The sequence below is a fragment of the Hyperoodon ampullatus genome (assembly GCF_949752795.1).
Source record: "Hyperoodon ampullatus genome assembly, chromosome: 11".
NCBI classification, from domain to species: domain Eukaryota; kingdom Metazoa; phylum Chordata; class Mammalia; order Artiodactyla; family Ziphiidae; genus Hyperoodon; species Hyperoodon ampullatus.
The window spans coordinates 6285586-6312148 of record NC_136924.1 but is presented as its reverse complement, the minus strand read 5'-3'; the positions used below and the strand labels follow the sequence as shown (position 1 = coordinate 6312148).

Sequence of the window (26563 nt, the reverse complement as noted above, 5' to 3'; positions counted from 1 at the left end):
GGACCAAGCCTTCCCTTTGGCCTGATTCCGTCTTCAAAGCTAGAGTGATAGATATTGCATAACTTTTGCATCTCATGTTATTTATTAAGGGTGGCTCTTTTTCAGTTGTCCATCACTTACTAATTCATTTGGCAAATATTTGCTAAGAGCCTGTTTATGTGCCAGGGCCAATGCTATGTGCTGAGGACATAAAAATGGATAGAATATGGTTATTGACCTTGAGGGGCTCACAATCCCAAAGTAAAAACAGTTATAAAATATGATGAAAGCTAAAGTAGGGGTCTGTGAGTCAACTGCTACAGAGGAATATGCACCTAGCTCCTTTGAGAGTGGGCACAGAGGGTGTCCAAGTCTGAGGAGGCGACATCTGAACTGATTTATGAAGAATAAGTAGGTGTTTTCAAGGCAGTAAAGGGAGCAGAAGAAGATACTACAGAAGGAGAGAATAAAATTTTTATATGTTAGCTTGTTTGCATGTACCTGAACCTACTTTAAAAGGAATCAGAGACAAGATTCAAAAGTATGTTTAGGTTATGCTAAGATTGGACTTTATCCTGAAGCAAACTAGAAAAAAATGAAGTATTTTTATTTAATAGTAGAATCATCAGATTTATATTTTGGAATATCATTCTGTTTCACCTGAATGATTAAGGAAGTCATCCAGGCTAGACTAGATAGGAGGTTTCCAAAATGGGGGGCGGGGCAAGAATTTAAGAGACTTTGGAAGTAGAAACTCGAGCTGTTCTAGAAAGTCATTGGAAAGAAGGCAGTACGATCTACTGCTATAATGTCCTAGCCAGTCTCCATACTTCTACTCTTATTCTTCTATAGTATATTCACCACGTATCTTTTTTTTTTTTTTTTTTTCCGGACGCGCAGGCTCGGCTGCCATGGCTCACGGGCCCAGCTGCTCCGCGGCATGCGGGATCCTCCCGGACCGGGGCACGAACCTGTGTCCCCTGCACCGGCAGGCGGACTCTCAACCACTGCGCCACCAGGGAAGCCCCACCACGTATCATTTACAACTGAAATTTCATGTCATTTCCCTGCTCAAATCTCTGCAGTATTTCCCAACACCCTTAGAATAAAATCCAAATTTAACTCAGCCTACAGGGTCCTATGTGATCAGGGCTGCTTACCTAAATGCCCTGATCCTTTTACTCTCCTTTCCTACTCCCCTCTAGTCAGACCTGTCTTTACGCTGTTTGTGAAGCACGTACCTGGCAACAATATCCATTATTTCCCCACCTCAGGACCTGTGTCCTTTTTCTTCTCTCTGCCTGGACTGTCCTTCCTCCAGATCTTCCCACAGTTTTCTCCCCTCGTTTAGGTCTTTGTCAAATGTCACTGGCCCAGTTAGGCGTTGCCTAAACACCCAGCCTAAAACATCCAACACCCCTCACTGCCATGACCTCTCCCTTCAGCCTGTGTCATTTCTCTTCACTGCACTTAACACAACCTGAAATTATAGATTTAATTGTTCACCCCAACAAAATGTAAAATACAAAAAGAAGGACTTAATAAGATTCTAAGACCCTTGTCTCAGCAGAATAAACCAGAGATTGGGCCACAAGAACCAAAGATAAATATCTTCAGGCTTACTTCTCCAAAGCGCGCTCCACAAACCAGTAGCATCAATCAGCATCACCTGCAAGTTTGTTAGACATGCAGTATCTCAGACCTACCCAATTAGAATCTGCACTTTAACAAGATCCCTAGGTGATTAAAATCTGAGATGCAGTGGACTATAGCATTGTTTTTCAAACTGCAGAGTTAGAAGTTACAACTAGGAATTTTTTAAATGAATAGAGCAGAAGGGGATAGGCTAGATTAAGAACAGAAAATACGAGAGTGTAAAACCTGTAGATCGATTAAGTATCATCTTAAGAAACTATACACATACATGCATAAGTTCACAATGTAAAATATATTTATTACTATGAATTGTCAAAATGCTCAGAAGCTGCTGGTCCACAGGTTAGCCAGGAACCTGAGGTGAGAATTAATCCATTTAGGAAAGTGATCCTATATTGACAATTAATCAGATCTTCTAAATAGAGTTTGGAGAATGAAAGCAAAGGGGTTGTTTTGACAAACCTTTTCCAGGCTGTTAAAATGGTCCTAGTTTTGTCTTATCACATGTAGAATAGTGCTAAAATTATTCAACTCTTCCCTCCCACCATTGCATCCTTGAAAGAAATCAAACAGGCTAAACCCTCTTAAAGTCAGCAATTTGGGGCTTTAGAAATGTCCTTACCTCAACATGCGTTTTGTTCATGAATAACAGATTTAGAGGGTTACAGTGCCTTTTGGGTGTTTTAAAAGGAAAATGAAAAATAAAATAGCAAAAGATAGAGTAAATTTTAACCATAATGATTGATAAAGACTCAGTACAAATCCAAGTGTTAGTAATCCAAAAACATAGTTTTCTAGTAATACGACATTTGGAAACTATCTACATTCATCATCTTTTTAAAAGCTGATGTATATTTAGACTAAAGCCTTTCCTTTGTTCAAGAGACATTGCAACATATTGGTAATATAAAACCACACAGGATGCACTAATTACCTATCACACATTCAACAGATCTTTTTAAAGATCTCTTCTATTTAAGGCGATGTGGAAAATAAAGGTGAAAGCCTTTGCACAATCTCAAAGCGACTTTTCTAGACAGGAAAACTTGAGTATTGATAGATTAGACAAGCAGGGGCCAAATTTTTGTATGTTTGGGGAAAAAAGATAGCCTCTAACTTAAGGCCAAATTTTGGCTAATTAGAGGCTGATGAGTTATTGTACTACCAGGTGATTTGGATCTCATACTCCCTTCCTACTCTTTCTCTTTGGCAATTTAATTCTCCTCTGGTACATCCCTTAAAGAATGAGCAATGTCAGAGCAAGACACTGAAACTTCTATCAATTAAGTTTCCTTTCGGGGCATTTTGCCTCTGTGTAGAGCCTGTAATCCTTGATGAGATTAATTTCAGATAATCTGGTATATATAAAATTGTTAGAATAGTGTTGGGCTAACAAAAAAGGGTGAAACAAAGAGTAATTAGCAAACACACCATCAGTGTTTCTTATCTCCCTCATTTGTCTAAATATAGCCTTATGATAACTCCCCATCACTAGAAAGAATCTTTGTATAAACTTCATCTCTTTCAAAGAGTTTGATCTCTGGTAAGCACCTCAGATTTTTATGATTAAAATACCTAATGGCGACTCCTGCTTCTAGCTATGACAAAGAGCAGCATTCCCAGTAACATCAGGAATAAGTTAAGGGTCTTCTTTATCACCACTATTATTTAGCCAACATAATTAGATGACGTAAATAAAAATTAAAAAATTAGAAAAAGGGAAGCAAAATCATCATTATTTGCTGATGCTATGATTGTTTACCCAGAAAACTCAAGGGAATCAAATGAAAAACTGTCAGAAACAATAAGAGAACTCAAAATTAGTACATAGAAACTAAAGATTATTATACAACCAGTAAGAAGACAAAAACTGAAAGAAAGGATAAAATGTATAGAACATGTGAAAGATTTAAATGAAAACTAGTGAGGGACACACAAAAAGACATACTAAATGATATCCCATGCTCTTGTTCAGGAAATTTCAGCATGACAAAGATGTGAATTCTCCCTAAATTAATTTATAAAATTTTGGGTAATCCCAAGAAAAACACTAAGATGATTTATTTTGGAACTAGAAAACTGATTCTAAAGTTCAAATGAAAAACAAGCAAATAAAAAGAGCCAGGGAAAGTCTAAAATAAATAAGAAAAATGAGATGCATTTTTCTATCAGACAGTAAAATGTATTTTATAAGCTGAAACATTTAAAATATGGTACTGATGGGAATTCCCTGGCGCTCCAGTGGTTAAGACTCCGTGCTCCCACTGCAGGGGGCACGGGTTCGATCCTTGGTTGGGGAACTAAGATCCTGCAAACCACGTGGTGCGGCCAAACAAAAATAAATAAATAAAATAACATATGGTACTGATGCATGTATAGAATAGTGCCTGGCACATATACATTTGTGGAATAAATGAACAGTCAAATCCATGGAGTTGACTAGAAAATCCAAATTGGACCCAAATGTTTATTGGGATTTGGCATATGAAAAAGTGGGATTTTTTAAAAAGTGGAGAAAAGAGGAATTATTCTTTTTTTTTTTTTTGTGGAACGCGGGCCTCTCACTGTTGTGGCCTCTCCCGTTGCGGAGCACAGGATCCGGACGCGCAGGCTCAGCGGCCGTGGCTCACGGGCCCAACCGCTCTGCGGCATGTGGGATCTTCCCGGACCGGGGCACGAACCCGTGTCCCCTGCATCGGCAGGCGGACTCTCAACCACTGTGCCACCAGGGAAGCCCAACAGGAATTATTCTTAAACACTGTTGGGACAATTAGGTAATCAGTCAAAAAGAAATTTGAGCCATGCCTCATACTTTATACAGAATGGATTCCAAATATTTAAATGTTAAAAAATAAATTGTAAAAGTACTAGAAGAAAACACAGGAAGTTAAAAAGAATAATAATTTCTGATGCCATTAAAAAGATGGTTTAATTAAGCTACATAATAACAAAAATTTTCTGTATCACTAAAGCCATTTATTATAAACACAGTCAAAAGAACTGACACATTCAGTAAAATATTTGCTACTCACATCCCAAAGAGGATGTAAATTCTTTACTGAAAAGAGTTTCTACAAATCAGAAATGAAGCAAAACAAAACAACCAACCCCACTCCCCCACACACACACATAATAGAAAATTTGGCAAAGGATATGAACAGATAGTTTACAAGGTGTAGAAATGGACTTTAAATACATGAGAAGAAACTCACCTTCGATCATAAAAAGTGAATGCAAATTAGACTTATAAGATTTCATGGTTTACTCATCAGATAGGCAAACATCGTGAATCTTGACAACATACTGTGTTGATGAAGACGTGGTCCGCTCATTCATGGCTGAAAGGGCTGTAAATTGGTACTCTTCGGAGAGTAATTTGGCAAAATCTCTTAAAACTGCACAGACCCTTTGCATATGCTAATGACTTTAATCTGGCAATTCCACTTCTAGAAATTTAAGCTACAAATATACTCTTGGATATGTCAAATGACATATGTGCAAGAATTGCATCACTGTAACAGCAAAATGTTAGAAACAATGTAAATTTCTATCAGTAGGGGACTGATTAAACAGATTATGATATATTCGTCTGGCAGAGTGCTACTGGACCAATAGGGAACAAGATCTGTCAGTCTCTATCTGTCCTGCAACCATTGCAGCCACTCTCCAACTTCTACCCTCTCAGGACTCTGCTTTGTTTTTCTCCATAGTACTTATCACCATCTGGCACACTCTATGTGCTTCAGTGCTTATTTGATTTTTGTCTGTCTTTCCTGTACCCCTTCTACTAGAATATAATTTCCACGAAGGCAGACATTTTACCTATTTTGCCCACTGCTGTATCCTCACCACCTAAGTGTGCCTGGCCTATGGTAGGCACTCCATAAAGACTTGTCAAATGAATGAATAAAAGGATACATAAAAATGGAAAGGGCTTCCCTGGTGGCGCAGTGGTTGAGAGTCCGCCTGCCGATGGAGGGGACAAGGGTTCGTGCCCCGGTCCAGGAGGATCCCACATGCCGCGGAGCAGCTGGGCCCGTGAGCCATGGCCGCTGAGCCTGCGCGTCCGGAGCCTGGGCTCCGCAACAGAGAGGCCACAGCAGTGAGAGGCCCGCGTACTGCAAAAAAAAAAAAAAAAAAAAAAAAAGGAACGATCCCCCAAATCTATTGTAAAGCAAAGAAAGCAAGATGTAGTAGTAGTCTATTATTTGTGTAAAAAATTATATACATACATGCATTTGTGTATAAACACGTGCATATACCTGCCTATGCAGAGACGTTCTGGAAGGCTATGCAGGAAGCTGGAACCAGAGGTCGCCCCTGGGCGCAGAAGAGCAGAACTCTGTGGCTGTGGCCGTCGTACGTCAGAGGGAAACCTGATCTGTCACACTGTGCCCTTACCTCTCTTGAATAGTGTACCACACATATGCAGTATGTAAGAAAAAAATAAAGTTTAAAAATCGCTGATTTAAAGAATTACCTGAGGAAAGCAGAGGCTTCTGAAAGTAACAGAGAATTAATAGCCAGAGGCACAAGAGGCAAAAGAGGTGAGAATTCCAGCGGGAAGAGGGAAGGTGGGAAAGGTCTCCTGTGTCTTTGGCCCTGAAGACTCAAGTAGACTCATCCCTATGCCTGTGTCCCCTCCAGCCCACCTTTGTGTCCACTCCCAACCTTCCAGAGGCAGCACCTTCTCCATTCCTTGGAGGCACTTATATTTCTGTACCTTTCCATAAGTGGTTCCGTCTATTGGAATGCATATTCCTCTGTCTACTTAAAAAAATCTCCCATTCATTCTTGGCGAAGGCATCTCTCCTCAGTCTGTGCTTGCACAACAACTTGGTCTTTTTTTTTTTTTTTTTTTTTTAATTTGGTTGTGCCAGGTCTTAGTTGCAGCTCACTGGCTCCTTTGTTGTGGCACGTGGGCTCCTTTGTTGTGGCATGCCAACTCCTAGTTGAGGCATGCACGTGGGATTTAGTTCCCTGGCCAGGGATCGAACCTGGGCCCCCTGAATTGGGAGCACAGAGTCTTAACCACTGCGCCCCCAGGGATTTAGTTGTAGTTGATTTACATTGTTGTGTTAGTTTCTGCTATACAGCAAAGTGAATCAGTTATGCATATACATATATCCACTCTTTTTTAGATTCCCATATAGGTCATTACAGAGTATTGAGTAGAGTTCCCTGTGCTATACAGTAGGTCCTTATTAATTTTCTATTTTATAATAACTTGTTCTTATTTCTATTTAGAACTAAACACCATCTTTTTGTTTACAAGTCTTTTTATTCAGATAGTCTTTTATGGTATCTGTTTTTGTTTACATATGTGTTTACACACCTGCAGGCTCCTTGAAGGTAGGAGGTGTCATTTGCCTTTGTACTCTATTGCTTAAACAGTAACTTGCATGGAACAAGCCTGACAGATAGTAGGTGTAACCCCTTAAATGTTCATTGAATGAATGACTATAATCCTCTTCTTCATACAGCTTATATATTGACTTTAAAATTAGGAGGAGCAAATTCTATTGGAAGATCTATTGAGTGGCCTTAGAAAATGCTAGTCATTAGTACACTGAAGTTATAGTAGAATGCCCACCAATAAAATTGCCTTGGGAGAATTAAACTTTAAAAAATTTCAATAAATGGATTTTGCAGCAATATGCAAATTCACCTGAAAGAGGTCTGACCAATAAAACAGGACCGTAACCAGATTAAAGTCATTAGCATATGCAAAGGAAGAATGTGTCCCTCAGTAGCAGAGTTAGCAGCCTCCTTAGCAAAAAAGAATCGGAATGCAAAGGTCCTGGGGAGAGCCATTCTGTTCTGTTCAGTTTGGCAGGGCTCTCCTTATTTGTGGAGATAAATGTCTCAAGCTCTCTTAGCAGAGGCCAGTAAACACTGGATTCCTCTAGTTAACCCCTCCTGTTCATTTTCCATATTTACCAAGTAAGCTTACAGTCCAGCTTTCACTCCCACATAGGTCTGCCTTCTTGGAGAATGCACACTGTTCACGATGACTTTAACGTTCCTGGGTTTCTGACCTTCATATTTTTCACTATAAATTGAGTTATTTGGCTCTTAAACAAACGTAGCCCAGGCAAGTGGGCTACATTAACATGACTGTGTGTCCCTGAGACATGAATAAGTGCTTCAGATGCTGATAAAATCAGAGTTCTGAATCTGCAAAGCTGAGGATCAAAGGCTGGCTAGGGCACAAACACCAAGGAGTACTTCCCTACCCCAAACTGTCCCTGCCTCCCAAGTAAAGTCCTGGGAGACAGTCAGCTTACTTCCAGGGCCACCTTAGGACAGCCGTCCTGCTTGTGTGACATTTGACAAACACTTATACCTGCTGTGCACCAGACACAAGGATGCAAAGACAGAGAGGGGAGGAGCTGTGCAGGGAGCCCATGCCGCCTGGTTTGTCCGGTCTAGTTGTTTGTAGCCCTAAGATTCACTGATTACGAAGCCCTAAGCTTGTGATAAAATCAAAGGAAATCTTTCACAGGAAAATGCACAGAAACTGAGCTGGACAAGCTGTTTATTTTATTGCATTAAAAATTAATTCCTTTGACATATAAGGATGGGCTCTGGAATCAGACAGATACGTGCTGAAATGTTTGGTTTTATCATGTACTAGCTGTGTGACACTGGGTAGGTTACATAATCTCTAATGTCTCAATTCTCTGATCTGTTTAAGGGAAGTAATATTGATGCTCCCCTCATAGGACTGTTTAAAGGGTTAAGTTAGACATTGTATACGAAGTAATATCATGGTGCTTAGCTTGCAGTAAGCAATAAATAACTGCTATAAGTATTATTATGCAAAATGTTATCTTCATTAATTTAAATTAAACCCAAGTGTCTACAAAATAAAAGGCAATCTCAGCTTTACTCAATAGTGAATTCCAGTGAAAGGCTGCTTTGGATTTGAATAAGAAGTCGTGCTATGTCATCTATGTCATCCATTTAATTTCAATTTTTTTTTAATGGCAAAAAGCTCTGAAAATATTGGCTTAATATACGTTAAAGTACATACTCCAAGACTGAGTTGAATTCATGCCTCATCACCACTGTGCATCAATGGAACCATCTTGGGTGAGGTGTACATCACTGAAGCTTTCTGTGGGCCAAAAAGGATGATGAATTCATGATTTAATTTTATTTTTTTTTTTTTTTTTTTTTTTTTTTTTTGTGGTACGCGGGCCTCTCACTGTTGTGGCCTCTCCCGTTGCGGAGCACAGGCTCCGGACGCGCAGGCTCAGCAGCCATGGCTCACGGGCCCAGCCGCTCCGCGGCATATGGGATCCTCCCAGACCGGGGCACGAACCCGTATCCCCTGCATCGGCAGGCGGACTCTCAACCACTGCGCCACCAGGGAGGCCCTCATGATTTAATTTTAAAGTCATCTAAGCAGAAGTAACATTCAAAAGAATTTTATGGTGTTTTGGGGTATTGAAGATTTCTGCTTGCAGAGAAACAAGACTTTGAGCTTCAGACCACAGAAAGTCCTTCCTCTTCACTGGAAAGTTTACACTGTTGTTTGCTTTCTATCTTCACTTCCTGACATGGCAGCTGAGCTATAAGAGTTGATGGAGTTCTTTTAGCAGCATCCAGAATGCTCTATGTGGGACCTTGGATCAAAAGATTTATCTTAGTCTCACGGTCAAAAACACCTATGATGTAACAAAACTAGGAATGAACACCTCCCAGTTAAATTGTTCTGAGAAGGCTTTCTTTCTCTCTCTTCCTCTCTCTCTGTTTCTCTCTCTCTCTCTCTATTGAGCACACATACAACTTAGGCATGAAGTTCAATCACATACTTTAAGATTTGTTCTTTGGAAAGTCACAAGTGGACTAAGTGTAATGGAGAAGAGCTTCCTACTCTGATCTCTTTTCTCTTTAAATTTTCTTGAAAAGGCTGATATCAGGACCAGGCTCTATGAAAGTCACCGACTTTCACAGCAGTAGACAAGTTTCTTTTCAGATCTGCTGGCACAGCCCAATTCCTGTTGATGCTGAGAGCAGTGAGTCATGACAATGTGTGGAGCGTCTTCAGCAAAGTTGCCCAACCAGGCGTGTTACTGAGCTCAGGTGCTCCATCTGTGCCCAGAGGACCAAAATGTTCCATTCACACAAAGTTTTCCTGGACAAAGACATTTTTTCACCATTTGGAAAGTGGCAAGGGCTTGCCAAGTCTCCAAAGGGGGATCAGAAAAATTGGAATATTTCTCCCAATTTTTAGTGGAAGAAATAGTGGCACCCGTGTATGAAAAAAAGAATGATAGTGGAAGAACTGGTTAAAATGAGAGGCATCAGCGGTTTCATCCAGTTGTTTGCCTGTTGAAGGAAACTGGTTTAGGAGCCATTTTAAGGATCTGTGTCCAGATATTAGAAGAAAGATTGGTGATTCTAAAGGGAATTGTGACTTTTGACATTGGCATGGCTTCAGTTTTCTTCCTTTGCCCCAAGCCATAAACCATTTCAAATATTTCCAGGGTACATGGCTTCATTAAGTTTTCTACAATTTTATGTCTTCTTTTGCTTGGCAAAAAAGGGGGACATTTTAAGGTTGCCCAAAGACATGTTGGGCAAGTCCAATTTTGTTAAAGTTTCAGACTTTTAAAGTCAAAACTCTTCTTATGAAACTATTTATACAAGTCCAAGTATTTTTCCTTTAAAAATTACTTTAAATTCTAGCATATTTCAAACATACAAAAGTCCAGAAAATAATATAACAAATAATCTAGGTACCCCCTACACTGAGATTTAACAAATGTTAATGCACATTTATCTTAGATCTCTTTCCTTTTTAAAGAAATAAAACATAAATAACAGCAACATTACAGCTCCTATATCTTTTCCCTCCATCTGTCTTCAGAAGTAACTAATAAGCTGAATTGGTATGTTTGTATTTATATTACAAATGTGTATCTGTTAAAAATATATACTATTGTACCTTTTGGAAATTTATATGAACATCATACTTTACATATTTTTTGTTTTTTTTCACTGCACTGGCGGATCTTAGTTCCCCGAACAGGGATCAGGTCCTGGGCCCCCTAACGTGGAAGTGCAGAGTCCTAACCACTGGACTGCCAGGGAAGTCCCTACATATCCATTTGAAACTGGTTTGAAATGATATAAATGTTCCATTATACTAATAAACTATAATTTATATATTCACTCTCTTGCTAACTACAAGTACTTTTTCATTTTTTCACTATTATAATTAGTGCTGCGATGAACATTTATGTCCATGTGTCCCTGTGTTCATGTCAGAGTTTCTCTAGGGTAGGTACCTAAGAGTGCAATTGCTGGGTTGTCAGGAAATCACATCTTCATCTTAACCAGGTAAAAGGGGAAACACTGTGTTCTTTCTCTCAACATATCTGACACCAAATGTGTGCGTGGTTTTCCCACACTAACCAATTCTCCCACTCTCTGGACACCAACTGAATGTCCTACAATTCAGTTACAACACTAGCTAGCCAGAGTTAGCACAGACCCCACAGGTTAATGGCTCATTCACACAAGACTGCAACAGTGAATGAAGATAATTCTTCCAAGACTTGTGACTGTGAACATGAACAGAGAAATAGGACATTGACCAGATTCGATTCTAGAGTCTGAGAAAATGTTTTTCTTTAAGAAGGTGTGGTAGGATGAACAATGGCCCTGAAGAGTTCCGGGCCGTAATCCCTGGAACCTGTGAATATAAGTTCTATGGCAAAAGAGAATTAACGTTGAAGATGGAATCAGGGTTGCTAATCAGCTGATTTTAAAATAGATCATCCTGGATTATCCAGGTGGTCCCAGTATAATCACAAGGATCCTTAAAAGTGGAAAGGGGAGGCAGAAGAGAATCCTAGGGAGATGTGGCTCTGGTGGGAAGGCACAGAGAGATGGGACATGGCTTGCTTTGAAGACCAAGAGCCAAGGAATGTGGGCAGCCTCTAGAGGCTGGAAAGGGCAAGGAAATGGATTCTTCCAGAGAGCCTCCAGAAGGTGATGCAGCCCTGCTGGTTCCTTCATTTTAACCCAGTGAGACCCATCCCTGTAGGACATCTATCTACAGAACTGTAAGATGATAAAATTGTGTTGTTTAAGATGTTAAGTTGTTTCAGCAGTAAGTAGAAGACTAAAACAGAGGGAATTAATATAGAGTGCATTTGTATGTTGAAAGGAATTATTTAAAAGAGAAGAAATTGATTATGCATGAGAGAAGAGTATTAATTGTAGGAGCAAAGCTCTTGCAAGGGGAAAGATACAGATGCCAGGACTGCCTTCGAAAGGAGCTAAGAACTTCATCTAAACGTTAAGGAGGCAGACAGTAGATCCAGATGTAGGAAAGTGGGTAAAGGTGTGGGGCAAGATGAGGAGCCCCACTCACATAGGTCGTACTTTAGTCAACAAACAAGTGCATCAACTGAGAGCGAGGGTTGGATAAGGAGGTTTTGGAGGTTTAAGGGATTGATGTGAACTAGTCGTTCTGCAGCACAGGTGAACAAGCTTACTAAGACTGCAGGATTGCCAGATAGTACGCACTGCCCAGTTGAAACTATGGTCATGCATTTGAAGGAGAGTTAGGAAGGATGCCACGCTGTTTTTAATTAGCTTTATTTTAGCTGAGCAAGTGTAGGCACAGAGGAGGCTAATAATGATAAGCTTTAATCTGAGTAAGGAGGTTAGGACATGGAAAGGAGTGACAGATAATGAAAAACTGGTAGGATCAATAGAGGTCCTGTGCTTATGATGCACAAATATATGTATTTGTGTACTACAAATAGAGGATACATCTGTGTATGAAGTCAGATATTTTATGCATCAATTAATAATAAAATTGGTAATCCCCTGGTGGTCTAGCAGTTAGGACTTTGTGCTTTCACTGCCGTGGGCCCTGGTTCAATACCTGGTTGGGAACTAAGATCCCGCAAGCCGCGTGGTGCAGGCAAAAATAAAATAAAACAAAATAAAATAAATAGTAAAAATGCAGGGCTTCCCTGGTGGTGCAGAGGTTGAGGGTCCGCCTGCCGATGCAGGGGACACGGGTTCGTGCCCTGGTCCAGGAAGATCCCTCATGCTGCGGAGCGGCTAGGCCCGTGAGCCCTGGCCGCTGAGCCTGCGCGTCCGGAGCCTGTGCTCCACAACGGGAGAGGCCACAGCAGTGAGAGGCCCGCGTACAGAAAAAAATAAATAAATAAAAAATGCAGATAAAACAGTATTATAGAAATATGTCAGAGAGTAATAGTGAATAATTTAGGTTGTTTTTCTGGATTTGTGTGATGCTTATGGCACTTTTCAATTTGTTAAAATTTATAATCTTTAAAATTGCTCATTCTAACTATTTTTTTAACCTATTCTTTTTCTTAAAGAAGGTGCCCTAAGTTTTATAAGCTTCAGGCACCACAAAACCTAGATCTTTCCCGGATAGGCCACAAATCTGGCCTAAGATTAACAGCAGTTGATGGTAGAAGGGAAAACTTATCAGTTATAAAACACATAGTTTTATTGTGGTTAAAAAAAAAAAAAAAAGTAACAAAAAGGGACTTCCCTGGCAGTCCAGTGGTTGGGACTTTGCCTTCCAGGGCAGGGGGGCGGGGTCGATCCTGGTCTGGGAGCTAGGATCCCACGTGCCTCGGGGCCAAGGGGCCAAGACATGGAACAGAAGCAATGCTGTAACAGGTTCAATAAAGACTTTGAAAATGGTCCACATCCGAAAAAAAAAAAAAAAAGCCTTTGGAAAAAAAGAAAAAAAAGTAACAAAAGAGAAATACATACAACTATTCTTAGTAGTAATGTCAGACATTTTTTTCCTGGGGACATTATGTAATGTAATGAGCCACATCTTCATAAACAGCCTCCAGAAAACACAACACATTTCATAAAACTCTTCCTAATAGTGTAAATCAATAGGGGCTTAAGACGTAATAAGAGGTAGAGGTCTCTACTTATCTAGCCTCATCACAGATTAGATTTCAAAATATCTAGAAATCTGCAAAATGGACAGATTAGACGTCCTGTTAAACATAACAGATTGAACACACGTTCACCTCTACACCCTCCAGTAACTTCACGAAAATAAAAGTAAAGTGATAAACCAGGAACAACCAAGAGGGTGGGAAATGGGAGCAAAACTTTGGAAGATGGAAGATGAAAAACAGGCAGACGTTAGCAGAGAAGAGAAAGGTGAATTCTAACCACCGGCAGGAGACAAAGCCAGGGCTTCCCTGGTGGCACGGTGGTTGAGAGTCCGCCTGCCGATGCAGGAGACACGGGTTCGTGCCCCGGTCCGGGAGGATCCCATATGCCGCGGAGCGGCTGGGCCCGTGAGCCACGGCCACTGAGCCTGCACGTCTGGAGCCTGTGCTCTGCAACGGGAGAGGCCACAACAGTGAGAGGCCCGCGTACCGCAAAAAAAAAAAAAAGAGAGAGACAAAGCCAGCCAGAAGGAATCCTTTTTGTCCTGAAGAAAGCTCAGAAATCAGAGGCAGCAGCATATACTGAAAGAGAGGAAAGAATGGGGGTGAAAACAGCTGGATTCGTTAAAAATCTATATAAGGGACAGTTAGATTCTCAAGTCCCCACTGTAAGGCCCAGGAGCAAGGAGGCTGTCTCTCCTGATCCTGGCAGAGGACTGGAAGTTCACGCTCTGAAGTTGCTGAATTACAAATGTACTGAACTTGAGCACCCCAGGCATCCAAGCATAGGGACTGAGTGAAACCTGCATGCTGAGTACTAAGGCTCCCTCAGTTCCCTTTTTCTGCTTGGTACTGCAAACAGTTGACAACTAGCAATACAGGCAGAAACACAGTTTCTCTCAGGGAAACTGATCTGGCCAAGAGAAAAGCCTCATAGATGCTGACAATGGACACATGCCTCCACAAAATGCCTGGGTCCAAACACCAGCTCCCTAAATTGGTACCATCAATCAACAAGCTCTGCTTTTTGAAAGAAGAGCAAGCAATCAACTTTTCATTTATTTATTTGGTTGCAATGGGTCTTAGTTGTGGCAGGCAGGTTCCTTAGTTGTGGCATGCAAACTCTTAGTTGAGGCATGCATATGGGATCTAGTTCCCTGACCAGGGATCAAACCCGGTGCCCTGCATTGGGAGCTCGGAGTCTTAACCACTGCGCCACAAGGGAAGTCCCCCAAACAACTTTTCAATGCTTCAATCTAAAATATGAATGAACAGGGACTTCCCTGGTGGTCCAGTGGTTAAGACTCCGCACTTCCACTGCAGGGGGCACGGGTTTGATTCTTGGTCGGGGGACTAAGATTCTGCATGCCACGGAGAGTGGCCAAAAAAAAAAAAATTAAAAAAAAAAAAGAATGAACAGCAGACTGACAAGGAAATCCTCTAACATGAAAGATGAAGACTAAAACAATCAAAAAGATAAAAGAGAGCAAATAGATATGAGACAAAGTGTAGGACCAGCAGAAGAAAAGTTAAAGGAATTTCCTTAGAAAGAGAAAAGATGATGAATCTGACACAAAAATAGGATAATATGGAAGAAGAACATTTAGAGTCTAAGAAATAGATCAAATAAAAAATGGTGGCAGAAACAGAAAATTCAATTGAAAGCTTGGCAAATAAGACAGGAAATTTCACTGAAAGTATAATAACATGCCACAGAGATGGAAACTAGGAGAGAAAAGACAAATATTTACTAGAAAACACTTAGAAGTTCAACATCTATTTAACAGGGGCTCCAGAAAGAGAAAATAGAGAAAATGGAAGGGAAGAATTACCAAAGATGTAGGATAAAGAAATTTCCCAAGTGAAAGGCACATGGCAGATTTAGAGGACCCACTGAGTACTTAACATAATAATGAAAAAAGACAAATCATGGCTGGGACTTACCTGGTGGCGCAGTGGTTAAGAATCCACCTGCCAATGCAGGGGACACAGGTTCAAGCCCTGGTCCGGGAGGATCCCACATGCCGCGGAGCAACTAGGCCCGTGCACCACAACTACTGAAGCCTCCGTGCCTAGAGCCCGTGCTCTGCAACAAGAGAAGCCACCTCAATGAGAAGCCTGCGCACCGCAATGAGGAGTAGCCCCCTCTCACGCCGCAACTAGAGAAAGCCCGTGTGCAGCAACGAAGACCCAACACAGCCAAAAATAAATAAATGAATTAAAAAAAAAAAGACAAATCATGGCAAATCTTTAAGATATTCAAGTAGATCTGGGTAAGAAGTTCCAAAAACTTCCAGAGAGAAAATACAAAGGAATCAGAATGCCATTGGTTTTCCAAACTGCAACTCTGGAAACCAGAAGACAATATAGTGATGCCTTCAAAATTATAAAGGAAAATGATTTCCAATGTAGAGGTCTATGCCTCACCAAACTATTAACCAAGTGTGAAGATAAATTAAAAATATTTTCTAACACACAAGGTCTCGAAGAATGTGCAATCCGATCTCCAGAGAATACTGAAGAAGTACTCAACTAAAATAAGGGAAAAGAAAGAGGACAATATGGGATTCAGGAAACAAGGAGTCTGCACAGGAAACAATTCCCAGGATGCTAGGGAAGTATAATCCCAGAATAACCACAGAGCAATGAGCCTTAAAATCAATCCAGACTAGAGTGGGGATGGCAGGCTCCAGGAGAGATATCTCCAAGGAAAAGAGAAATAGAACTGACAGGTCATCTGACGTGATGAACTGCATCGACAGGAAGAAAGTCTGGGTGTAAATTTGTGACTGATATATAGAAAAATAAGTCAAAAAAAGGGCAAGTTTTAACTGTAGGAAAAAGAAATATTTGTGTAACAAGAAAATAAGTTAGAGAAAAAAAAAAGCACACATAGTACACTGCCTGGCTCAGCTGTGAACAATATTTGCATAGTCATAACCCTATAAACATTAAATGTTTATTCAATAAAAATTGCAATACAAGTATAGCAGGAGGTTAGGAGTAAGAAACGTGTAGGTGTAGTTTAAGTATAGGAGAACTAAATTTTCTTCTTCTGTATCAGGAAGCCAAAAATGGATGTCTAAAAAACGGAGAAATCAAGAAGTAGAATAGCAGTTGAGGGCATTAAAATATAAATAGGAAGATCTATATTAGCAGAAACAGTTATAAGAGTTCAAAGTTCTGGGTAGGGTTTTAGGTAGGGGATTGCTGTCTTTTGTTATAATCCTTGTAGAACTGAAGTATTTAACCATTAAGACTATGTGCATGTATTATTTTGATTTTAGAGGGCGAATTGCATATCTTCCAGAAATATTTGCATTGAAGGCAAATTGGTTATTTCTTAATATCCTATTATTTCAACACATACAAATAGGCTATTTCACATATATTAATCCACTGCCTGGAGAACATTAAGTAAGACTTAACATTTAGAATAAGTTTGACTCTGACATATTAAAATGAATCTTTGTTTTTTTATCATCATCTTATTTCCCTTTATTATTAAGGGCAAGTGTGTCACCCAAATTAGTTGTTCTAGGTTTGCTCAGAAGTTCTTAACTGGGGAAGATTTTGCCCTGCAGGAAACACTTGGCAAACTCACAGCTGGGGGTGGAGGGCAGCCCCTGGTAGGCATCTAGTGGGCAGAAGCCAAGGATGCTGCTAAACATCCTGCAATGGACAGGACAACACCCTAAAGAATTATCCAGTCCCAAATTTCAGTAGTGCTGCAGTTGAGAAACCAGGCTCAGAGTCTTTAAGGATTATTTCATCAGAACGCTGTACATGAAGATTGACGACGTGCAAACACGGCAGTTTAGAACTGACTCAGCTAAATATCTTGATGCGATGTTGGAAGCAGTCTGGCTGTGAAATATACCTTTGGGAATATTGAGAATGGTAAGGTAAAGACAAAAGGTGTAATAAACGATAACAATAATAATACACAGCGCTTTGTACCTAAGTAATCTCTTTCATCCATGGTTCCTAGGGCACTTTATAGACTAATAATAACTACTCTGGTACTCCCATACTACCTTTTATCTAAGGATCTCGGACACAGGAGTCCATAGTAGCCAACATTCCTGACTCAGCGCTTGTTAATACCAAGAGAACCGGTCAAAGAGATGCACTGATAAATTATGTGGCAGAGTGTTATCCTAGTTCATTCAAAGTCTACTGTTTTCAAGTTAACATTGTGTATGGAGTACCTTATCTTTTTTCATCTGCGCCCCCCTTAGAAACCCAGGACTCTGTTCAATATCCTATTAATAAAAGAGACTATATTTACTGAGTGCTTTCCTTGACCAAGCACACAGTGTCATTTCTTATAACAACATAAAAACATATGTGGTTATTACTGGTTTTATAGTAAAGAAGGCTGAGTTTCAGAGAATTTAAACAACATGCCCAAGATCTCTCAGCTATTTAGATGTTTGTACTCAGGCACATTATATCCTCTTTCCACTATATCCTGCAGTCCCTCCAAGAGGAAATCCTCTGGTAAGTTATAAAGAATATTAATGTGAATCTCTTTAATGCCCAACCCTCCCTCCCCCCCGCTTAAAACTCAGAAAACAAAGTAATGAATCATTAATTGAGGAGTTTCAGATGGCACACCCAGGTTGGTATGAGCCAGGCTCAGCCTTTTAAACCAGTTCCCAACGTAGGCCTTTAATTTTTTAAAGAGTTTTTCCAGAACTCAATCCGGGTTATCCACAAGTTCACTCCAGCAGTCAGACAAAAGACGAGAACTGTGTGGCCTTCCCCTCTGATAAATAAAGAGCGTGTGAATCACATTCTCCTATTCTCCTTCCTCAGCAGGCACAGGCTGACAGCTCACCCACCGTGTGCCACCTGGGCAAACAGGTGCTAAGTAGGAAGAAAGGGTTATGTTAGGTAAGAATGTGACTCAGGGCTCGCCTACTTTTTGCAAAATGGTGACCAGGCATTTGTACCCCATGACAGTGATGTGCCCTGGCGTTACTCGGATACAGTGACGTCTGTCTGCGCAAGTGCTTGACAGTGGCAGTCCACCCAGCCCTGATCCAGAAATCGGAGAGGACTTGCTTCTGAAGATAAGATTTACCCTATGGCATGTCAAGGGTAGAAGAATAGAGACAATCACCGCCCCAGCTCCTATCAAATCAGCCTCAACGCAGCTTTAGGACTCTGGTAGGGAGTTTTGCTGCTAAATTCACTATCTCTGAAGAGGAGGTGTAGAGACAGGGTTAAGAGGAAACTCCAAGTAGGACTGGGATCGCCAACACAATACATTTTAAAATGAGCTTTAAATTTTTTTCCCTGCAAGCCTAAGATAACAGTAAAGCCTTGATAATACACGGACAGTTGAAGTCTCTCCTTTCAGGCGACACGTTCACCTGAGACCACAGACTTAGAAGGAGGGGCCTGGGTTTCAGCCCTTTCCACTCTCCTGCTTGCCACCCCAGTACATCTGAAAAGGGGGCAGCGACTAGGAAAAGGGACGCGAGAGTATTTTTCCATCGCAGCTAGTCAGGCCCTGAATCATGCACTTTCCCCCTCAGCCAGCAGTATTTGAGATTTTCCCTGGAAGAATATGTCTTGTACTTAAAAGGAAGAGTGGTGGGAGACTGGAGAGGCGGGGAAGAGGAGCGGGGAGAAGGGCGTGGAGGGCGGTTCACGCTCCAGCGTCGGAGGCGCCGGGAGGTCGGCCGCCGCGAGGTTGGGCGCCCAGGAATGTGCGGTCCCATCTGCTGGCGCGGGGCTGGCGGCAGCGGCGGGCTGGACGCGGCGCCGCGCACCTGAGCGCCGGGGGCGGGGCGTCGGCGGACCCCACCGCCCCCACCGCGCGCCGCGCCCCTCGCGCGCGGTCTCGGTCCTTTCCGCCGGCGCTTCGGCGCCGCTCGGCTCCCCTCGTTCCCTTCTCTCCCCTCCCTCATTCCCTCCCTCCCTCCTCCCTCCCTCCCAGCCCGGGAGCGCCGCGGGCTCAGGACGGAGAGTTGGCCGCGGGTCCTTCCGCGCGGCTGCTTCGGCTCACCTGGGCGCCAGCTCCCAGTCCCGCTCCTCGTCCCCCCAACTCCTCCCAGGTAAGGGGCCGCCCGGTCGGTCCGCGCTCCACACGCGCACCCGTCCCCCTGGACTCGGCTGGACTGCTGGGTCGGGAGGCGTCCCGCCTCCTCCGCGAGTCGGTTAGGGGACTCCGCGCCTCGTCCCGGGAATGAGTGTGTCGGTCGCGGGGACCCCGGACCGGAGCGAGGGCTGGAGATGCGACGGGTCGACAGGTGGGGGGTCTGGCCCGGGTCCCCCGACCGCCACAGTCTCGGACCCCGGCGGGGATGGGGCGGGCGGGCGGGCGGGCAGGCGGGCCGGGGGTGGGGACCGTGCCTCTCTCCACCCCTCGAGGGGCGGTGATCGTCCGGGCCAGCCGTGTAGGTGCGTCGGAGAAACTTTGCAGGGTGGGGACTCTGCGGCTCCTCGCCTGCGGGGCTGAGTGGGCGCGCTCTCGGTGGGGCTCCGAGGGGCGCGGCCGCGGGGCAGACCCTCGGGCCGGGCGAGGATCTTACGCTTCCCTTCTCCGCCCCCTTTTGTGTTTCCCTGCAGACCAGCCGGTCCCTCGGGGAGCCGCGGCCGCCCCCGCGCCCGGGGGTCGTTCCCTTGCCTCCTCCGGGTGGCGGGAAGGAAGAGGGGGCGGTGGCCGGAGTCGGGGCGGGCGGCCTGAGGTGAGAGCCCGGCCGGCCCCGCTGGGAATATGGCGACCGGTGGCTACCGGACCGGCGGCGGCAGCGGCGGCAGCGGCAGCACCACAGACTTCCTGGAGGAGTGGAAGGCGAAGCGCGAGAAGATGCGCGCCAAGCAGAATCCCCCGGGCCCGGCCGCCCCCGGTGGGGGCACGGGCGACGCGGCCGGGAAGCTCCCGCCGGGGCCCCTGGGTACTTCGGCCACCGCTGCGGCCAACGAGCTGAACAACAACCTCCCAGGCGGCGCCGCCGCACCTGCCGCCCCCGGCCCCGGGGGCGTGAACTGCGCCGTGGGCCCTGCGCAGCTGAGTCGCGCCGCCCCCGGCCCGCGGCGGCCGGAGGATGAGTCCCCCGCTGCCGCCGCCGCCGCTTCGGGGGCAGCGCCCGCACGGGACGGCGAGGAGGAGCGGGACGGCGCCCCGGAGAAGGGCAAGAGCTCGGGCCCCAGCGCCAGGAAAGGCAAGGGGCAGATCGAGAAGAGGAAGCTGCGGGAGAAGCGGCGCTCCACCGGCGTGGTCAACATCCCTGCCGCAGAGGTGAGCCGGGCGGGGGCCGCGGCCGGACCCTGGAGGGCTGCCGCCTCCTGGTGTCTTCTCTCCCGGGCCCAGAGCTTTCCCCCTCGAGCCTGCACTTCTTAGCCTTTCACTGAGTTAGGCAGGCAGGGGGTGATGGAGTTTTTACTCTCAACAAATGCTTGCTGGGAAGTTCCCCAAATCCAAAGTCGGACGCGTGCTTTTCAGGCTTCCTGGCTAAGATCTCAGACCCAGGATCCTTCTTTTCAGTGTTGGAAAGACAACTCGGGGCTCCAGAACTTGCCCACCTAGCCTTGTTTGTTTATTCTTGATCAGTTAGAAAAATTGATTAATGGTGATGACCACGTACTTTAGTTTCCCACGTGCCCGTCTCAAATTATCAGATAGTTTATCTCTTCGTCTCTCTTAACAGTGTTTAATACCACCTGTAAAGAAAACGTGGCTTTAGCACTATCCCAGACAGCTTTATCTTTCAATGAACCCAAGATAAGTATATCCAGCTGAGCATATGCTCTATTTCATATATAAACCAGGTTTTGGAAATAGTGCTCCCCAACACACACACACACACACACACACACACACACGAGTTTTTTTCTGAGTGGTATTGTGGACATTGGGAACGTTGTAGCAACCCTCAATTCTTTTTGCTAAAATGCTCTCTCCCTGTATTTAAGTATTTGGCTCTGTGTGTTCTGGAAAACATTTGTGGTAGGGTTGGGGATTTTTTGTTTTTTGGGTTGTTGTTGGGGTTTTTTTTTTTTTTTTGTATTTTTGAGCAGTCTCAAAAACCATTATGCAGGCAGCAGCATCTTCCCATTACAGAGTGCCTGGTGAAACATTTCTACTTGGGGTATAACTGCACCTTTCTCTACCCTCAACAAAACAAAACAATCCTCTAACAAGTGTTTGGTTACTTTAATAGTAACTCACCGGTTTGGGGAAGTGATTCAATAATCTTGTTTCACCCGAAGTAGTTGCATCTTTTTCTCATTGGTTCTAGGTTTTACCTTTTTTTCCCTCCTGGCCTTCTAATTTATTCAACTTTGACACACAGTAAATAAATAGTAAGAATTCACCAACTTTAACTGTGGTTCAAGTAAAAGCATTTGCAGTACGTTAGGGTGTATATCAAACATACCCCAATTTTTAAGTCTTAGTATAATTTCCATACCTGGAAAATCAGAGTTTGTCTTTGAAAGGTATATTTTTAATGAGTGTTTCAGAGAGATTTTTATCAGCCAGCAAAACTGTCCTCTGTGGTTTCCTACTTGCACAAAAGATCTGTTACTCATTAAATTGCTTTAAAAGGAATTCATAAGAGTGGTAATCAAATTTCTAGGGTTTTTTTTTTTTTTAAGTTAAAAATATGAAGATTAGGGGGAAACTGAAGACAAGGCTTTGGAAAAGCTACATTCCTCAACTTTCTTTTTAAAAGTAGCTGATGGTCCAAATAAAAGAATTTGTCATTTGCAATCTTTTCCTCATTGTTCAGTTGACAGGGTCTTATTTTGGGAAATATCTTGGCAGATGTTAAACTTCATTTTTTGTCTGGCTGCTTGTGCTAAAATTGTTATTTCTCAAGTACCTTTTTGTTTTTGGTTTTTAAACAAGGGTAATGTTTACTGGGGGAAATAAGTATGGTGTATCTCGTGAGATCCTAAGAAGCATCCTTTGTTAATATTCCTGTTTTGGGTAAGGGAACGTAGTGCTGCGAATGTAGATGACTCCCCACTACAATTGAGTCTGATACTCTGGAATGTTTTTCGTTTGGGTGTTGGCAACTCCTAAATTTAATCTTCCTTAAAAACAAACAACCCAGGGTACCATTTTTTTGTCTGTGGAATTTGAACCTTTTTTATTGAATAGGGAATTGTGTACTGCTTTCTTTTTGTGGTAACTCCGGCTCTATCTGTTTAATGCTGTAGGAACCAACAAAACATGGTAATGTTTTACCACAGTATCTAATTAGCAGGCATATTTCTTGAGTGCCTCCTCCCCATATTTTCAGTTTTTTAAAAAATTTATTTGTTTATGTTTTTGGCTGCCTTGGGTCTTTGTTGCTGCTCATGGGCTTTCTCTAGTTGCAGCGAGTGGGCGCTACTCTTTGTTGCGGTTCGCGGGCTTCTCATTGGGTGGCTTCTCTTGTTGCAGAACACGGGCTTTAGGCGCGTGGGCTTCAGTAGTTGTGGTACTCGGGCTCAGTAGTTGTGGCTCGTGGGCTCTAGAGCGCACGCTCTGTAGTTGTGGCGCACGGTCTTAGTTGCTCCGCGGCATGTGGGATCTCCCCGGACCAGGGCTCGAACCTGTGTCCCCTGCACTGGTAGGCGGATTCTTAACTGCTGCGCCACCAGGGAAGTCCCCATGTTTTCAGTTTTTTAAAAACAACGTAAGTCTTTCAGATTGTTAATAGTGGTACACGTATGACACAAAACTTTTAAGGTGAATCATTTTCATATCTTTAAATTGTTTTTTTTTTTTTAGAATTGTGTGCCATTCATTTCTCTTAGTAGTTTCAACATTGCGAATGCCAGTTGCTGTGGAGTTTCTTGTGTAATACAGCTTAGCACGCCTATTTTATTTTATTTTATTTATTTTCTTTTTTCTTTTTTTTTTCTTAGCACTCCTATTTTAAAAAGTAATATACTATTTAATAGAATTTTCAGGTGTGAAAATACTATAAAAACAGAAAATCATCAGTCTGTCAATACTCACAATTAGACTTGTATTATATATAGTGTTGAATAAGACTCTCTTATTTTCAGACAGTATTCCCATCTAAATTTATATTAGAGATTAGCATGTAACTTGTATGCAAAGAGTCTATTTTAGTGGTTGATAAACATTGTTTCTTCAAGACGTATTTATTTAGCATGTGTGACACATTTGTTGTGACTTTCATTAACTTATTTTACTAATTACAGAGTATTGTAAAGTTGTTACAAAAGAACATGACAGCAGCTAAAGATACCACAAGCAACTGGAAGATAGTTTTAGTAAGGAAGCAGTTCAGAATCTGAAAGTGGTGGATGGTGATGGGATACTGCATGTGATGGCTGTAATAAATGCAAATATATAGATGCTCATTAATGAGATAAACTTTAGTTGTTCTTTTTTACTAAGTTAGAGGGTTTTTTTAAACTTTTTTCTGAATTTTTACTTTTTCTGTTTTTTGAGTCATAGCCCAAATTGGTTAATTTGGATGTGACATACTTCCTGCTGATAATTTTTGTATGCATTTATTAGATCAGCCACATGTTTATTACATGTTGGTGTTCAAGGCACTATCATAAGCACTGTGGAGAAAACAAGAAAAATAAGGCAGTGTATATTTTCAAGGAGCAAGACTGTAATCTAGGAAGAAAGCTAAGGCATAATTACATGAAGAAACTTAAGTACTGTACTGAGTTAACAGTTTAAAAGCCATCTTAACGCAGGATGTAACTAATTGTTTATTAACAGTGTTGTCTGTTTAAAGGAAAGAGATGATGGGGCTAGGAGTAGCTGTGAGGTTGAGGGTCTTGAGCTGAGACATATTTCTTTACCTATATATTTATATATTCACACACGTATACATACCTGTTTGTATAGTATTTTAAATGTCAGAGTGCAATGGTTCTTAACTGTGGCAGCACACTAACATCACGTGAGGATATTAAAAAACTGCTCCCCCCTTGCGGATTACTTGTCTTCTACCTCCCTGACCTCCTTAGATTTAATGGGTCTGGGATGGATCCCAGGCATTAATATTTTGATAAGCTCCCCTTGTGAGTCAGGGTTTAGAACTATTGGGTTTCAGTCTCGGGATACAGAAATGAATAATAGGACACAGGCCTTGCTCACAAGGGGCTCTCAAGTAATATAGGGAACTGTGTTAAGTAGTACAGTGTTAAGTACAGGCTATTTCCTGAGCAGGGTACCTAACTCAAGAGGAGGGGGCTATAACTTCCTCGACTGTTATATCCACATTTTCAGAGTGCTTGTGAAGTTATTGCCATTGGGTAGGTGTGCATGAATGGGTTAACAGAGATGGTTTTCATAGAAAATAAAATCTTTCAATAGATAGAGGTCAAATGGTGCTAAAGTTTGGATTTATATATAAAAGTTAACATTTATTGAAACTTAACTTGTTTTCATAGTGGTTGGCTAAAGTGTTTTATGTGTTGTTTTGATTAATGCTCACAGCAATCCCATATGGTAGTTATAGTTACTCTTTTTATCCCCATTTCCAGAGGAGAAAGTGGAGGCTTAGCGAGTTTAAATGACTCAAGATCACAGGGAAAGTGAATAAGTGGTAGAGTAGTATTTTAAAAGTATTTGGTTTTTTGTGTACATTTGTGTCTAGGGAAAGTGGAGTTTTTAATTAATCTATCTTGCATTATTTAGCTTATGTCCCTAGATTTTCTTCAATAACTTTTTATTAGAGGTTATCTTAAATGATTTGAACATCTGAATGGGGAAAACAATGAAAGTATGGAATTGAATAGAAATTAAGGTCAAATTTTTAGGCTCAGAGATTGCTTCTGAGCTTCTAGTCTGTAGTTTGCTTGGCAAAATTTTGAACACCAGATGATCAGCAAATTATTAATCTGCTTTTGGCTAGCAGTCAGAAAATGTGGATCTTTGATTTTACTTAAGTGATACGTTGTTTTTCAGTCAAGATGGGGTTATAACACCTACTACATACTTTGAAGGAACATTTGATATACACAAACACTTTTAAGTGAACACAATTTAAGTCATAATTATATAGCATATTTATTTACCATTATATAGGACAAGTTCCACTTAGTAAATCTTATAAATCCAGATAGATTAAGAAATGCCTTTTGGTATGCCCATTATATTCCAGACTGTCTACCTTTCTATGTGATGAGTCAGGAGAAGAACTAATAGTGACTCAGAGTTGGAGAAAATTGGACTTGTGAATAGGATAGAAACAACATAAACACCTAGATTCCTTAATAATATTTTAGTCGCAGCTTTCCTAAATTGATAAAGAAAATTGAAATTTTAATATTATCAGGATTTGTAATGAGCTTTCTAAGCTGAGAGGCCTTTTTACATAAAATAATTATTATGTAATTAAAGTAGATGATATTTATGGTGTGTTTATTAAGTGCCAGGCACTGACTTAGGCATCTTACATATATTGGCACATTTAATTCTCTCTACAACCCTATGGGAAAATGGGGCAGAAGGGATAAGTTTCTTGCCAGAGGCCATATATGTGGTAAGAAGCAAAGTAGTCTGTCTTCAAAGCCTGGTGCTTAATAACCATCTTATTATATTTCAGTGTATTACATACTATATACCTAGTTTAAGAAATACAAAGATTATTTTATAAGATGCTAATAAATTGCTATAGAATTTGAAAATAACCCTGTTATAAAAAGGCAGATGAAGTGGGACTTTACTGGAAGAATTTGAGAGCAAATAAATATATAAACAGTGGCATTAGAATTCTTGTTTAAAATCTTTGTCAAGCTAGTAGCCTTATTTATGCTCTTTATTATTTCTGTACTGGTTTTCAGCATCTGTGATATAGGCCAGAAAATAATTACGCTGTTTAATAGTAATGCTGATATAATGTCTTAGAAATTTAAAATTACTGGAAAATACTAGTTTGAAATTTTCTAAGAGTTTTTTCTTTTTAAAAAGTGAGATATAATTTACATACCATAAAACTCACCCTTTCAAAGTGTACAGTTCAGTGGTTTTCAGTGTAATCACAAAGTTGTGCTCTAAGTGCTTTTAC

The 26563-nt window shown here is 41.9% G+C and overlaps 1 protein-coding gene across 2 annotated transcripts in view; it reads left to right on the top strand.

Moving 5' to 3' along the window:
- Window positions 1-20192: 20192 nt before the first annotated feature.
- The window catches only part of PAWR (pro-apoptotic WT1 regulator), a 106536-nt gene continuing 100165 nt past the window's right edge, over window positions 20193-26563 (top strand). For both annotated transcript variants that reach the window (XM_079715004.1, XM_079715003.1), the window contains exon 1: window positions 20193-20808. In XM_079715004.1, coding sequence (XP_079571130.1) covers window positions 20284-20808 — 525 coding nt within the window. In that variant the 5' untranslated portion in view covers window positions 20193-20283. The remainder of the gene's footprint in view (window positions 20809-26563) is intronic.